Source organism: Balaenoptera acutorostrata, chromosome 2 (genome assembly GCF_949987535.1).
Source record: "Balaenoptera acutorostrata chromosome 2, mBalAcu1.1, whole genome shotgun sequence".
Lineage (NCBI taxonomy): Eukaryota > Metazoa > Chordata > Mammalia > Artiodactyla > Balaenopteridae > Balaenoptera > Balaenoptera acutorostrata.
In genome coordinates this window covers 73288575-73305383 of record NC_080065.1, presented here as the reverse complement: position 1 = coordinate 73305383, position 16809 = coordinate 73288575, and the positions used below count along the sequence as shown (strand labels likewise).

Sequence of the window (16809 nt, the reverse complement as noted above, 5' to 3'; positions counted from 1 at the left end):
AGAGCTCAAATTGCACCTAGCTAGATTTTCAGTGAGGATGTCTAGATCAGACTGTAATGCTAGAAGGGGTTCAAGCAGCTCATATATGAGGTGTGTGAAAGGGTCCAATAGTCTACACTCATCTTCCATTTGATGTCGTATCACTATCCACTGAACAACTGGCAAGCAACAGAACTTGTTTTTGGTTTTTTGCTTTGTTTTATTTTAAGGCATTAAACTAGGAAAATGCCGGCATTTTAGCTTACACTAGCCTCCAAAACAGGAAAATCATGCTACTCCAGAGTTATCCGGAATGGGAAAATGTTTACACTCAGAAATAAAATGAAAGATTACTTTCTATTATGCAGAAAAAAACAGCTGACATTCTATCATATGGTTTTTTTCTATTAACTGGTTTTCCTAATCAAGTGAGTGAAGTCCATCCTGAGTTTTGGGACAAGCAAAGAGTTTACTGAGAATTTTAAAGGTGAGAAGAACCAATAATTACAAATAATACCAACTTGAGAACAACCCAATTATTTTTGGGTAACATTATTAATAAGTCTCAGGAAAAAAGGTTCTTAAAGAGTGACCTATTAAAATGTCTCACTGATAAAAAACGGTAATATATTTTCTTTTTCTTAGATTAAATGTTCTGCTGTCCTACAGATAACGTATGGACTTCGCAAATTTGCTGCAAATAACTTGTGCATAAATAATCAAACAATTACATAATTTTGGAAGGAAATAAAAGTTATTAATTTATATTCATGTTTGACACTAGCTAAAGAATTCTTGGATATGACTACTACTAAATTATATTAAATGTCTTATAATTTTAAATATTACGAAGTCAGAAACTTTTATATAATTTTGATTCTGATATATTATATTATCAAGATTTCAACTCTCCTTGCCAAAAGTAAAACTAAAAATTTCTCACAACTTACCTGTTATAATATCGGCCTCCCATCATAAACTGATTGTTTGGTGTTGGACATATTTTAAATCGCTGAATATTTTCATTGGTCCGAAAATAAAGTGAATAGTCACCAGGAGTATTATCCGATGGCCTCACAAGAAAACTGCAGACTTGACCAACTATAAAAATTAAGCTGTTAGTTTTATTCCCTAATTATCAAATTAAAAAAGAAAAAGCGTTAAGTAGTATAATTACAAAATACATTCAAAAGTCAAAAACATATGTAAAATTTTCACCAGGAACTTTTGTTTGTTTGTTTGTTTGTTTGTTTTTTGGCCACACTGCATGGCTTGCAGGATTTAGTTCCCCAACCAGGGACTGAACCTAGGCCATGGCAATGAAAGCACCGAGTCCTAACCACTGGACACCAGAGAATTCCTGAAACTTTTTAAAAATAAAGATAATTTTAAGGCAATTTCTTTTTGTATTTTCTGGTTTATGAGTCACAACCACCCATGATGTTGCTTGTCTTTATTACATAAAAATACAGGGCAGAAGTGTGCAGCACTGACTGCTGGTTAATAAGTCTCCACCTGTCATAACTTGGAAAGAATACTCTAACCACAGATGGGGTTACTGGCTAAAACTACCATATTCTGTTTGCAAACGAAAAGTCTAAAAAAGTAAAAGTGAATTTTACTTAAGAATACTCTATACTTAAGTAATGCTTCTGATTAAACATTAAAAAGTCATAACTATAATAAAATAGTACCAAAAGCTTACAAAAGTAGATTCAAAACAACTGAAATATTTGTGTACCTAATCAAAATCAATACACATGCACTATATTTCATTTAATAGGCACAATCTTGAAAAGTCATACAGAAGCAAATTATCATGTATTAAATATTTTCATATTAATTTTAGAGAAGTCTTTGACATCTGCAATTGGCAGTGACTTTTACCACTAAGATGCTTTTTTACCTTTTCTCTAAGTCCTAATGACAGAAAAGATCAGAACTTGATTGCTTTTAGGAAAGCACAATGAACACTTAGAATATCAGACGTCATTTTTATGTAAATTACTAATAGTTCCAATCATCTATCCAAGGCACTTACTACCAAGTAATTTCATGTTCAATACAAAGAATAGGAATTACTGCAAAATTGTGCATGCAAGTGCTTATGTGTATTCTTCCTGGGAGAAAATCACCAGACTCTTAAAAGAGAACATGACCGAAAGAAAATAAAAACATAAGGAAATTAAGTTTAGCTCTTTTTCAATTTACATGTCTAAAACAAGAGTGAGTGCCTCAGGTATTTGGTGGTGCAAGTTCAAAATCATAAACGTATATTCAAAATTCAGTAAATTCACTAAAATAAATATTTTGGTCCCACTTTGAAAGCAGGTAGCATGTCATTTTGGTTGAGCATTTGGTTTCTGTTACTACCATATAGAATTACCATGTTCTTTAATGACTTTTTAACCTATAGCCCCACAATAAAATTGAATATTTCCTAAAACTGCCATAAATCTTTCAAAAGAGCCAACTATTAATTACATTAAAGGCAATGCCTTATGGCTTGAACAGTAACTCAGATAAGATCTTTAAATGATCAGTGGTTTAGTCATCATATACATTGAACTCTGGTCGGTTTTAAAGAACTAAGACTTCTAAATTACAGATTACTGCTTCAGCTTGTCTCAAGTCCTTCTAAAGTATGGTTTCCTGAAGAGATATTTGGTAATTAAATTAATTCAGTCTTAAATTTTAGTTAGGATAAGTGATAATGGAATAGTTTTTGTTTTAAATAATAAACCCACAGTACAATTCAATTTTTATTTTGCATATCTCTGTAACCACACAGTTTTAGGAAATGTTAAAATCAACATATTTTAAATAAGGCCCAATTTTATAATTCTACAAGTGTACAAAGATAAATGCAAGCACATTTGCTGTACCTGAACAGCAAGAAAATGAAAACAACATGATATTCCTCTATAAGAGACTGACAATAAATTATGGTATTTATACAATGGAAAGCTTATGGTCATTGAAAAGAATAATGAAAATTTATATATGCAGATACGGAATGATTTCCCAAAATACATCTTAACATGAAAAAAGTGTGTTGTATGTTCCTGTGAGAGTGCGTGGGGGGGGGGTATGTGTAGGGGGGTAAGTAGGGGTGAGGAAGGAACACACACACAGACACGAAACTTCTAGAAACATAGGAAAAAACACTCATCTGGCACTGCTTCTAAGGAAGAGTACAGGGGCCTGGTGCAGAAGGAAAACACACTGCACTGAATTTTATACTGCAGGTTTTCAACTAAAAAACACCAAAAACCAAGAACACCAATTTCTCTGTGCTGGGCAAGAAATTACAATATACATAAATATCAAATGAATGCTAAAGGCAAAATACATGATAAATGGTTGGTTCACTTTTTTATTCTTTTTAAATAACAACATTAGAAAAGGAAAGTGAATATATAAATACCTGTCATTAGTAAATTATAAGCTTCTTGTTTGGAAATTTTCCCATGGAACCATCTTAAAAAGAGGATAAATTAAATATGTAAATCAAAAGTCTTTTTTGCTGTTATACCATCAAAACTAAACAACTAACATAATATAATAAATTTAATTCAAGCTGACATAATGAAATAAATGCAATGCAATTGACCAAATGACCTCATTCCTTTTACAATTGTTACTACACTTTGTAAACATGCCTAAGTTCAACAAAATATAGAAAAATTAGGGACTATCTAGTATGAACTACAATTTCCATATTAATTACCAATACAAAAACAGCAATGATTTTAATTCTGATAATGACAAATTGTTAAGCTTACAGCATAGCTAGCATTCTTTTTTCTTTTGATTAGGAGCGGCGAGTGGTAGAGGTAGAGCCCACCAGAACTGCCCAGAAAAAAAATTAGTGGATTAATTTTTCTCATACTTCTCTCAAAGTGAATTTCCCTATAAGTTCTCTCTTCAAATCAACATGGTTGATTCATACTTTACTGAAAGCCAGAAAATAAGACTGAATGATGAGAAAGAATAGATACCAACATCAAGAACTGAAAGAAAAGAATGACTTAGTATTACTAATTCTATTTGAGCTAATGGCCTATCATATCAGATTGCTAGAATATTTTATATTCTGCATACTTAAAATAAGCCTTTAGAAATTATTATAAAAGGCATTAGAGTCAAAATCTACTGCATATAATAACTAAAGTATTTAAATAATTTACCTTAAAATAAAATGATACATTTGGTTTAAAAAATTAATTACTAGTAATTAAATTACTTAAAATCTCTCATCTGGAGGACTATATCTATCTTGCTGATTAAGACATGTTATATGTTAATACCAAGCTCTCTACCACTTTGCCATATATTCTTAGGGTCTATAATTATTTTTAATCGTGGCTTAAAGAACAAGTTGGAAAGTAAAAATACTACAAGACTAAAATATATAAATGTCCTAAAATCCAATGTTACAGGTTTAGAGGCTGTTCATACTGTTTTAAATTATCCATATTATTACTGGTCAGAGTACAAAATATAACTGAATTTTTACCTTTTCACATGAATAAAATGTTAAACTTTTACTTTCTCTCTTTAACTTTATTCCAACCCTTAACTCACTAATTCAGATTTCCTGAAGCTCCCAATGCTAATTTTGAATAATTTAAAACAAGTATACAATAACTGGAGCAGTCCAGGCTGCCTTAAAAGGCAGTAAAGTTCCATACTGCATTCAAACACAGCTGAAATGACCATTTACTACAAATGCTAAAACAGCATTTCTATATTCTAATGGATAGTTGATTAGATGACCTCGAAGGCCTATCCTATATTTCTCTATAGCTAGAATAAAGGAGAAAAAGGGAATTTAAAAGGGGGAGGGGGCAAAAAATAGCGTTTAGAGAACAAATTGGCAATACTGTTTTCTGAAAGGATTGGATCTGAGTTTCCTCATTCAGGCATTTATTACCACATGTAAAATGAGTATATTTCAAGCACATGGTTTGTACCAATAATAGAAAAATGAGACTGTGACCTCAGGAAGTCCCCATTCTAGTAAGAAAAAGGAACATAAATACTGTATAACTATAAAGAGAATGCAGAAAATATAACAAAGCGCAGTGATAGGTACATGCTGAGGGCATTTTTAGAATAACAGAGAAGGGCACCAATTCTGTAGGGTGTATACAGGGGAAGATAACAGAAGACCTCTTGGGAAGAGTGATAAATGGGTTAAGTCTCTAAGTAAGAATAGGCATTAACCAAACACAATGGAGGGGAATTCTGGCCTAGGAAGTAGCTTGAGCGAAGGAGAAAAACAGTACTAAGCATTTGAAGATCTACAAGCTGTAGAGTAGAATATAAAACTAGAAATGACAAGAGATAGGGCTTATAAAGGACACAAGACCTGGATCAGATCTTTTCAGACTCTGCTAAGGTAAAGAGAATCAGGCAAGAATTTTAAGTGAGAAAGTAATACAGTCAGACACATGTTTTAGGTCTATTACTCTAGCTGTTAGAAGAAAGGATTTGAGGAGACTAAAGTGTCAAGCAAGACCAACTTAGAGGTTATTGCTACATCAAAGTCCTGGTACGAGATGAAAAGGGCCTGAACTAGAATATGGTTCCTTAAGACTGAGAAGAAGGCCCACATTCAAGAAATATTTTAGAAGATAAAAATAGCAGGACTTGGTACTTGTGTCATGGAAATATGGAGCTGAAAAGGAACACAGCTAAAGTTATACCATCTATTTAGTCTCAGAAGGCACTCGGGGCTGTTACTGAGGATGCTTCACTGCCAGTCAACACCTTAAGAAACTAGAGGGAGCTGACAAATACACAAAATAAACCAACAATGCAAATTTAGCTTATGCTAAATACCAAATGAGTAGAAAATTATAAAGTTCAGAATATGGAACGATCACAAATGTATTAAATTTTAAAAAAAGATTTCCCAGTGAAACTGGGATTTAAACTTTATGTTATAAGAAAACTGGATATAGCTTTAAATGTTTATTGGTATTTGACCTCTCTTTTTTTTCTTTTCTTTTTAAAAAGAATTTATTTTAAATAGGGATAAAAATATAGATTTCTTGCTTCTCTTGAAAATCAGGAGGCTTTCATAACACTAGACTCACACATCAATTAGACCGGTCACCTCACTGCAGGCAAACACTGTCTAGTTTTTGACTTTCTGCAGTCTTCTGTGATACGAAGAGTGAATGTTAGTTTCCATTTATTACCACACTTGCAGTGTTATTTTCTTACAGTAGCGAAACAGTTCCATGTACCTTGATCGCTATCAAAGCGGGAAAATAAGAAAGATCAAGATTATTGTAATTTGAGAAAAATGGGAATATATACACCTGACCCAGTTCATTTGCTTACATTATCTGTATGCCTCTTCCAAACATTAATTAGAATTTGCAACTCCTCACATAGGTAGTGAGAAGACTTCAAACTAGTACAATCAACAAAGTACAGTCTCACTGATGAAGCCTACTTTGCAGTTACACAGAACAATAAGGAAAATGAACTCAGAAAATCTCATATGTTCCACTTAAGAAAGGGTGGGAACTAAATTAGAAGACTGAAAGTGGAGTATTCAGTTTGTTTTCATGTTCTAATGGTTAGAATTCAGAATAAGCAAACACTTGAGAGGCAAGCCTTAAATTCCATCCATAATTGCCGACAGGAAGGTAAGAAAAAATTTTCCACTGAAAATATATCAGATGAACAGTTTATTAAAATAATATGAGTAAAACAGAATTTGGATTAAGAGTTAAGCCCTTTAGACACGGGGAGGAGGAAGGGTAAACTGGGACGAAGTGAGAGAGTAGCACTGACATATATACACTACCAAATGTAAAACAGATAGCTAGTGGGAAGCAGCCGCATAGCACAGGGAGATCAGCTCAGTGCTTTGCGACCACCTGGAGGGGTGGGGTAGGGAGGGCGGGAGAGAGACGCAAGAGGGAAGGGATATGGGGATATATGTATACATATAGCTGATTCACTTTGTTATACAGCAGAAACTAACACAATATTGTAAAGCAATTATACTCCAATAAAGATGTTAAGAAAAAAAAAAAGAAAAAGAAAAATTTTTTTTAAAAAAAGGAGTTAAGCCCTTTAAAAGAAAACGTATATACAAATAAATATCAAGAGGGATGAGAAGGACACTAAAAAAGATCTTCAAGGACGTTAAAAAAAATTAGAGCAAAGCTGAAACACCATGGGGAATGATCTCCCATAAAAGCAACTAATAACTTCTGGAATATAAGGGAAGAATGTAGCAAATAGTAGGAATATAAGATAAGAATGTGGCAAGTAGTAGGTGTAGTAATACCTGGTCTTTGAATTTGCCCTTACAAGATACTTAAAATCAGCCTGAAAAAATTATGAAAAGGAAGTCCTTGCAGAATCTTATTAATATGGTAAAGAACCATAATTTGGGGGAAAAGCTCTCTGACTTTAAAAAAACAAAACAAAAACTGAACCATAAAGTACATAAAAGATAATGGCAACAAAAACAAGAAACACTATGAATAAATCAATAAGAAAACAAAAAAAAATGTGAGGAATTATGACATTCATAATGTTATTAATGTACTGTTTATCAAAAAGTCTTTAGTTTGGTGATATAAGAGTTATATGTAGGTATAAGCCACCTTCATTATCACTAGGTCCTTAAGAAAACAGTTAGAAATCAACTCTTGAGCCAAATAAAAAACAATTTTTAAGTCAGCTCAAAAAGTATCAATTTTCTTTTAAAATACTTTTAGATCAAAGTTTTCCAATTAGTAAGTTTACATTATATTTTTTTCCCTTTTAATAGTTAACACAAACTTACATTTTGCCTTCATGTGGATCTTCTTCCCGGCCCTAAAGGGAAAGACATTAAGACAGTTTTTATGGAATTATTAATATACTTCTATGAAAATTAATAAAATCTTATCTTCAAACATATCTACACCCTGCCCTTCATATTTATTTATGTATATACAAGAAAAGGTGTTTCTATTCATGAAAGGTCTTTCCAAAACTCTCCCCCTTAGTCCTCTTCTCTCTTTGTTGTGATTACTCTAATCCAGGCCCTTCTCCTCTCTTTTCTTAAACTATTAACAACAGCCAACTAGTATAATTACCTCTGTGCCCCATCCCACCCCACCACTCCAATCTGGATTCATCAGTTTCAACAGCAACTTTGCCCTGCATTAAGAAACATCAAACAAAACAAAAATAAACAAATTTAAAAAACCAGGCCTTTAGTACCTCTCTACTGCCCACAAACTCCTCAGTTTACAACCAGAATCCTTTACCATGTGACTCAAGTCTATGTTTCCTGTCTCATACTACCATTTCTCTTTAGGTATCTATACCATGGTCACACATAAACTACCTCTTTGCTAATCTACATTTTCCCACCACTGTAGCTTGTTCTTTTTTACTTAGAGTGTCCTTTCCACTCACTACTTCCTACCTGTTAGTTAAAACCTAAACCATCTAGGCAGGATCTATCTCAAATACTACCTCCTCAGTAAGACACTGAGTCCCTAAAACATAAACATGAACTTTTACTCTGAATAGAAAAGACATCCTTCTTTTTCCATCTTTTGAACTTTACCCTACTCTATTTGATATTGCCATTATTTAAGATATACTAGGTGATATTCATTCCATTATTGTGGCTATAAGCATCTTAAGACCTGAGCCATTTTTTGTTAACACTGACTACCACAACCACTAGCACAACGCTTGGCACATAATTTTCACTGAATATCTGTTGAATTGTAGTCCTAGTACCCAACACAGTACCTGGCATCGAGTTTCCATTGAATAACGAAGGAAAGAGTAGAAAAATGAACTAAGTACACGTGGATTTACTTCTCTAAATTTGGTCCTCACTCAAATATCAAATATCTAACCAAATTAAAATCAAACACTTGCTAAATGCCTTCTATATTACAAAATGCTAGAAACAAATCACATAAAAACAAAATGCATTATCGTTGCCCAAAAGGAGTTAATCTCTATATAAGAGGTTTACAGAATAAATTAATTTTAAATGTAATGGGATATAAAGTTAACAAGGTGTTATGGAAACACATGAGGAAACAATTTAGCCTAAGAAAGGGTGTGAAAAAAGGGGCAACATCTGAGCCGAACTGATAGATGAATCAAATTTTACAAAGCAGTTTAGCAGGGCAGGAGTGTCAAGGAAGAGGGAAAAGAATAGGCATAGGGACATCCATTCATTCAACAAACATTTACTGAATGCCTGCTAATGCCAGACATTATTCTAGGCAACAGGAACACATTGAATCAGAGACAAAAATCCTCACAGAGCTTACATTCTGGAATTACGACATAATATAGTACAAATGTGCTTGGGGAACAGTAATGAAAATCAGAATTTCAGGGTGGGAAATTCCTTAGATCCATCCAGCAACCAAATGTCTGAAATCTAGACAATCTCCAAATGGCTCTCCAATCTACAAGGATTCACTATGTTCCAATGAAGACCATTATGAAAAATTATTCTAAATATTGAAGTAAAAACTGTTTATAATTCTAACTTGGAGCCATTCCACCACTAATTCAAAGTATGACCATATTCATTTTTAACAGCCACATCACATTGTTCCCTCACACTGAGCGGTTAACTTGTTCTCCTTTTTTTTTCTTTCCTTGTATGTTAGGTCATGTCTCCTTACCTTAAACTGGGCTTTTTTTTTTCCCCCCTGTATTCAATGGATAACTTTCACTTATCCTTATTAAAATTTATCTTGTTAAATTTGACCCAGAGTTCCAAGAACTTGAGAGAAAAGTTCAATTACACTTCAATTCCTTTAAATAATCAGAATAATGGGGGTAGGGGGGTTACAGCAGAAAGAAAATCCAAAATACTACTAAGAAACTTTGTAGTAAAACTAACATAGGTGTTAAGATTCTTCAGTTTGAACACTTCCTGTCCATACAGAATAAATATCAATCCTGCTGTAGAATACAGAATTCTAATCTAGGAATTAGTTCTAATCCCAGCTCTTCCACTAAGTAACTATGTGACTATGAGTATGGAACGTATCATACCATTTCCTCAACTCCTCCCACTTTTCCTCAGTATGTTTTACTGCTACATATCAAGATCTGGCTGCCAGAATAGGCAGACAAGAGAATTAATAGCAAAGAAAAATATTCTCCACTGCCGTCCTCCTGGAACAATAATCAGAGCACAGGTTTCAGCATATTACCAGGTTCAAGGCATAATTTAAAAACAGTCACTCTGAGGGTTGTAAAAAATAACAGAAAACCATTCCATCCTGCTGGACAAATCCGAAAGAGAAGAGTGAATTCCAAAACTATAATGCAATGTTTAATATGTTTCAGTGATACTCAATACTGTATCTGAAATGCATATGCCGCTTGAACGCTGATCTGTATCTAAAAATGCACAAACACGATTATTTATAGTGTCTAAGACTACTGATAATGTATTTTGTGATGACATTGAAAACAAGGGAAATATTCAAAATACAGAACCATGTGATAATATATGTGTCATATAACTCCATTTTTCCAAGGTTACTAGAAAATTATACATATATTTGGGAGATAAAGAGTTTGAAAGCAAACGCGCAACCATTTGAGATTCCATGATCAGTTGGACATAACATCATTTATGAGGAAGACCAAGAAGACAAAAAGGGATACAAATAAGCACATGTTAATACATTTTTAATTCTTAGAAACTCATGGAAACATCCTGAAAATTGGCAGCTAACATGCTAGCTTGGTTGTGCTCTTTACAAATAAATAGCATTTACCAACAGTAAATACGTTTTAATGAAAAATTACTTGTACTTATGAATTGAGGTTTTTCATAAAAGAAATATATTCATAGCTAATTTCCCTGATTATGGACAAGTTCCAAAATTTAAAAAGTATTTAGAATTCTGAGAAGGAGAAGAAAAGAACAAAACTTACCACCTCTTCTACTAGGTCTTCAACAATAAGACCTTGTTCATCTGTTCTTAGATTTGTAACCCACATCCATCCATCTTCTAACTCGTTATGAACAATGAACATATCTCCTTTTAAGAAACTGAAAATAGCAATTATGAAGTTATTAAAATTAAATAAAATTTTTAAACATGGAAATTTAAGTGATTATGTACCACCTCACAGAGATAATATGATACTGGAAAACGCAAGGGGTTAAGGTCAAATACTCTAGATTTTTGTCCTGTTTCTGTCATCATCTACATGTAAAAGACACTTATAAATCTGAATCTTAATTTTGACATGCGTAAAATGGGTTTAATAACGGTACCTATACTATCTGTATCACTGGATTATTGTTAGATTCAAACTGGAATTTATGTAAACAGTAATTATACATATATTACAGGCTTTGGGGTGTAACTACAAGAAAACTGAACTTTAAAATTTAAGTTTCAATGTTATTACTCTTTCAGATACAGGTTACATAACATCATAAACATATAATAAATATTAACTCATTCCACATATACAAGATAAGGTTACTTTAGAAGAAGTTTATTTTAAATAAGCCTTATCACACAGATGCTTATGAGACTAACATTTTTCTCATAAAAAACATTAGGGTTTATTTAATTCACTCAGCTATCCATGGTCCAACAAGTATAGCATTCTTTCTCCGAAAGTGGTACCAAGGGGTATATTAATGAGAATGCATGCATGTTTTTTCTGTTACCAATACCTGAGTGGAGGGATGTATACACAATCCAGTTTCTTTTCACTGGACTCTAGATGTTTTCAACCTCCACACAATCACAGGATTAAAAAGTTGTTGATGTATGTCATCAATATAAAACCATCAGTAATTCCTTGAACTTTCCCTTTTAGGCTTGAACAAATGCCTTTGAGTGCTTAAGGTTTTAAGATTGACTGGATGCTACCATTGACCCTGTATCTATATCCCTATCTGTAATATATATGTATTTTTTAAATAAATTTTCCTTTAAGTCTTAATATTCACAAACCAAAGTTATAGTAAGTGAATCTCTTCTCATACCTTTGAAAACTTTGTTTTTCTCTAAAATATCTGAAGCTTCACTGTTACTTGGACCAGTTCAAAAATAAAAATTTGTACCCGATGCTTCAGATGCACCCTTTTTGAATAAGCACAGAATACTGCATTCTACCTTGATTCTACAACCCTTAACAATGACCAATATTTCACTAGCTGAAAGGTGGCAGACATTACCACTTAGCCAAGTATAAATTGTTCCTTTCTGGAACAAACCACCTAAATAAATACGTTAAAATAGAAGTCAAAGAGAAATGAGAAATGACAAGTTTCATTTTTGGTCAAAAGCAGTCCTAAGAGATTTTTTTAAAAATTTTGACTTGTTTCTATACTACAAACTTTTTATGATGCAAAAAACAAAAACGTGAAAAATAAAAAGCTTACTGGCAGAAACATCATAATCCTAAGATTCATTATGCATTATTTTGCATTTTTCCTCAAAACAGGTTAAAGTGCTTTATTAAATCTCATTAATCTTCAGATGTTTTTACTTAAAAAAAAAAAAACACTTTTCAGGTATATATAAATTAAAAAAGACTCATAACTTCATACATATTTCTGCCATTCTAATTCTTGTTTAAATTTTCATCTTCCTAGATCAGAAGTACTCAATTTTTGGAAGGTCTCTCAGGACCCCTTTATAGTTTTAAAAATTGATACCGTAACAGGCTTTCATTTATTCATTTACATGGATTATATCTATTGATAATTACCATATTAGAATTTAAAATGTAAATGTTTAAAAATATTTATTAATTCCTTTTAAAATAATAATATACCCTATTAACATGGTAACATAAAAAATGAAAAATAATTATAATCTTTACAAGTTTAATAAGAATATTATTGCCTTGCATTTTTGCAAGTCTCATGTCTGGCTTAAGTTCAAACTGCTGGATTCTCATATCCATTTCTTTATTCAGTCTGTTGCTATATGGGTTTTTTGCTTAAAGTATATGAGGGAAATCTGGCTTTATACAAATATGTAGTTGTGAAAGGGATGAGTATTTTAATAGCCTTTCAGATAATTATAGATATTCTATTACATTAACCCCAAAACTTGACTAGTGGTACTTTCTTGGAGGTTGGTTGTAATGTGGAATCTAAAACTATGTATCAATGAACTTTCTGTACCATTCCAATAACCTCTATTGGTCTATTTTGCACTGTGAATGGATCTTTTACCCAGCCATAATTTTGTAACATCATGCACTGATCCTTTAGAAAATACTGGTTCACTGAGCTATGCAGATCATCCAGATATAAACACATTATGCAGTATCAAAACATCACATTCTTCAATATCAGCACCAATATCATCAGAAAAGTCATTAAGTATCTAGGAAGCTGTCAAACTCCTGATGGCAAATACAGGGTTTCCAAAATACTAATTTTTCCTTGAAAGCTCAAACTGTCATTGGCAACAAATACTGCCAGTTATTTCCCTTGAAGTAACAGATTCACTTTGTTCTTAAAAAAAAAAAAAAAGTCAGATATTCAAGTCTGAATAACCATAATTTGCCTGTCAGTCATTCTCCTAAGTGAAAATGATGTGCACAAAAAAAAAGCAGCTAGTTCAGCTCTCAAAGCACCTCTTTTCCTCAAGACATTGAACTGTGGTACACGGTAGAGGTGCTTTATGAGTATGTCCCATTTCATCACAAAGATATTAAAAAGATGTATAGCCATAGGTTGAGATTTATAAAACAAATATTTTTTATTGTCTCACCAAGAACATTCGTAAGCGAAACTGGCTTTTTTTGTTTAACTGCAAGCATGGGGCAGTGAAAAACGATATATATTTGTTACCACTGCCTTGATTTGTGCTAAGACACCAGCAGTTTTACTATCCGTGGCTTCTGAACCATCATGTAAATGTCACAGTGAAAAAGGCAAATTATGTCTTAGTATTATTATGAAAATAGTTTTGATCTTATGAATCTTCTGAATGGATCTCAAGGATCCCCAGGGTTACATGGATCACACTTTGAGAGCTGCTGTCCTAGATGATCCCACTGGGAATTTACAAATTATCCAAAATTCCCGAATTTGCAGTTCAGTGCTGTTTTTCTTTCCCTTCTCTTTCTTTCACTGGCTTTTCCAGCTTAGATCACAAATAAAGGTGTGCCAATAAGAACTAAATGAGAAGTTACTTTGAGGACAATCATATAAAAATGGAATGCCTACTTAGAGAGTTCAGATAGTTGAATCTTTGTTTTTTAAAATACCATATTTCCAGAAATTTTTAGTACCTCCCAAAAGTTATCACTACATTTTAAATGCTGCTGTTGATTTCAATGAGAAGCTGTAAACTCAGAATCAGTAATTATTCAAAGTAGCCTTAACATGTTACCAGTAATAAACAAATTTTCTATCAGAAAGCTAAACAACTTATAGAAAGATACAGATAATTTGATAATAATTATCAAATTATATAATAAATCAAATTCTATAGAAATAATAAAAACAAATTATATATAAGAACTCTCCTTACTTTGTCAGAGATAGCCTAATAAAAGCTAAGTTATTTCTCCTGTCATCTTCACTGTGGCCTCTCTGATGCAAATTCACAGTCTGAACAGATAAGCCAACACAGGGGGACAGGAACAACGGACTTAATATTAAGGGCATGTTTTGCTGGATGCTATTTCCTCAATTTCCAAAACCTTCCTAGTCCAAGAGCAACAAATTTTCAGTCTTTCAAATGCCTGTTTCAAATGCCTATAAACGAGATTATATTATAAAATACCTTATTTCATCAGTGTCTGGTACTTTTGTGTAAGGGAGAATGGCTCGAACACGCCTTCTATCTTCTACTGGCTAGAAACCATAAAAAAATTGATTTACAAAAGATAACCTTTCTATGTCAAAGTCAAATTGGGTATGTCCACACAAAGTTAAAGCCAGTAAAACTCCACATTATAAATTCTGTAGGATCATTCAAACTATTTTTTATTGAGGCTCTAAATACCCAAACCCTGGAAATGCTCATCTTGTTTTGTTGTTGTTTGTACAGAAATTCTTTTAACAGTATAACCAATATGTTTTTAATCAGGTAATATGAGTTATCATTTAATTTTAAATACACTACACAACATATAAAGTAACCTTTCTCCAATGATGCAGAAGACATTTCAGAATCTTGCAGCCACTTCAGCATTAGCACTATGATATCAGTAATTACTCCTCATTCATTCAGAAATATTTGTTAGGGTATCACCATACAGTACAATAAAAAAAAAAAATCTAGTAACTTAAATACAAAGTAACAGAAAAATTACTCTTTCTTTTTTTAAAGAAGTTGCCAGTTATGCTCTGACACTACAACCAGAATTAAATCTTGAATTATATTATAATAAACATCACGAGAAACTGAACAAGAGCTAACCCCATTAGTAAAGTGAAATAATAAAGTTTTGAAAGATATTTTACTTGCCTCTGGCGGTGCAACTGGATAAAGCAATTTTTCTCCTTTAAGCAAACAGGAAACATGACTGTAATAACCTATTAGGTCTGACAGAGAAGAAAAACGTCTTCCACCAATGTAGTAATCCCCACACATAGCAATAATCCTATTTGTACAGGAAAAAAAATACAGTAAAACAAAAACCTTTATAACCAATTTTTAAGACCAAGTTCCATAGAAATTATAAACCTATAATTTTCATACTTTTCCTTTATCTGCATCCTTATATTAAAATACCACTTATTAATACCTTCACCATATGCAAATTACTTGAGGTTATTTCTTTTGAAAAGATATATGTATGCATTTGATATGAAACACATATCTGACTTATAAACCTCAATTACATAATTCATTAAAATATTTATAAATCCATCCTCAGATAACTCTTCTTACTTTCCATATTTAAGACAAAATAGCAATTTTAATTAGTTTTCTTTGGCTAAAAGTAGTTTACAGATCTCTTGAAATATTTACAGAGTATAATAATAATTTCACATTTTACACGTGGTATGACAGTACTCTTAAAGTCTATTTTAAAATCTAAAAATTAAGGGTATACAAACATTTTATCAGTTAACTTTGCAGGCAAGATGATTTTTTTTTTCAATGGCTCCCATAAAAATGAAATCAAAGACAATAATATATGTAAATATATTGATACAGACTTTGATATCTGTACTTGAAAATCTAGATGCCTGTTTAATTGAAATGAATGTCTGCAAAGAGTTTCAGAACAGTGAAGCTAAAATGAATTAAACTGCACTCTTAAAATACTGTTTCTGTATTTTCTGTTACTCTGTGGTCTGAAAGTATACATTTCCTTTGTTTCTGCTTTACCACTCAAAGTTTCTTTGTAATTCTTTATACTTTAAAAGTGATAACTATACTTATGATTAGCACAAAAAAGTCCAATAATACTCTTTTTAAAGAAAAAATGTAAGCATTCAATAGTATCTACTCTAAATCACTTATTAAATCATTTAATAGAAAACACATTTCTTTCTCCATTATTTAAATGTCACTAAAGCAGGTATATTTATGAATACTACAGCAAAATAGCTACAGTATGTAGCCTCATAATAGAAATAAAGACTTACCTAAAATGGTTGACAACATTTGTCTGGCTAAGAAATGAAAGTACAAAGGACCCTGGCCTCCGATCACTCTCTCTTATAAGGTAACTGCCGGACTTCCCTGCCTGCCTGAGGCGTTCTTCTGCTATAGTTCTATCAAGTTTTCCATGATACCACCTAAGAAAAAAGGTTAAGAGATTAGAATAAAAATAGCAACCCCAAAATTACTATTGGCAGTTGAAAAACAT

The 16809-nt window shown here is 32.3% G+C and overlaps 1 protein-coding gene across 1 annotated transcript in view; it reads right to left on the bottom strand.

Moving 5' to 3' along the window:
- Positions 1–16809, bottom strand: part of RASA1 (RAS p21 protein activator 1) — a 114184-nt gene that overhangs the window by 47805 nt on the left and 49570 nt on the right. The window contains exons 2-8 of the mRNA XM_057539753.1: positions 16586–16738; positions 15452–15591; positions 14769–14835; positions 10933–11050; positions 7799–7830; positions 3407–3459; positions 930–1080 (exon numbers count right to left, since the gene is read on the bottom strand). Coding sequence (XP_057395736.1) covers positions 930–1080; positions 3407–3459; positions 7799–7830; positions 10933–11050; positions 14769–14835; positions 15452–15591; positions 16586–16738 — 714 coding nt within the window. The remainder of the gene's footprint in view (positions 1–929; positions 1081–3406; positions 3460–7798; positions 7831–10932; positions 11051–14768; positions 14836–15451; positions 15592–16585; positions 16739–16809) is intronic.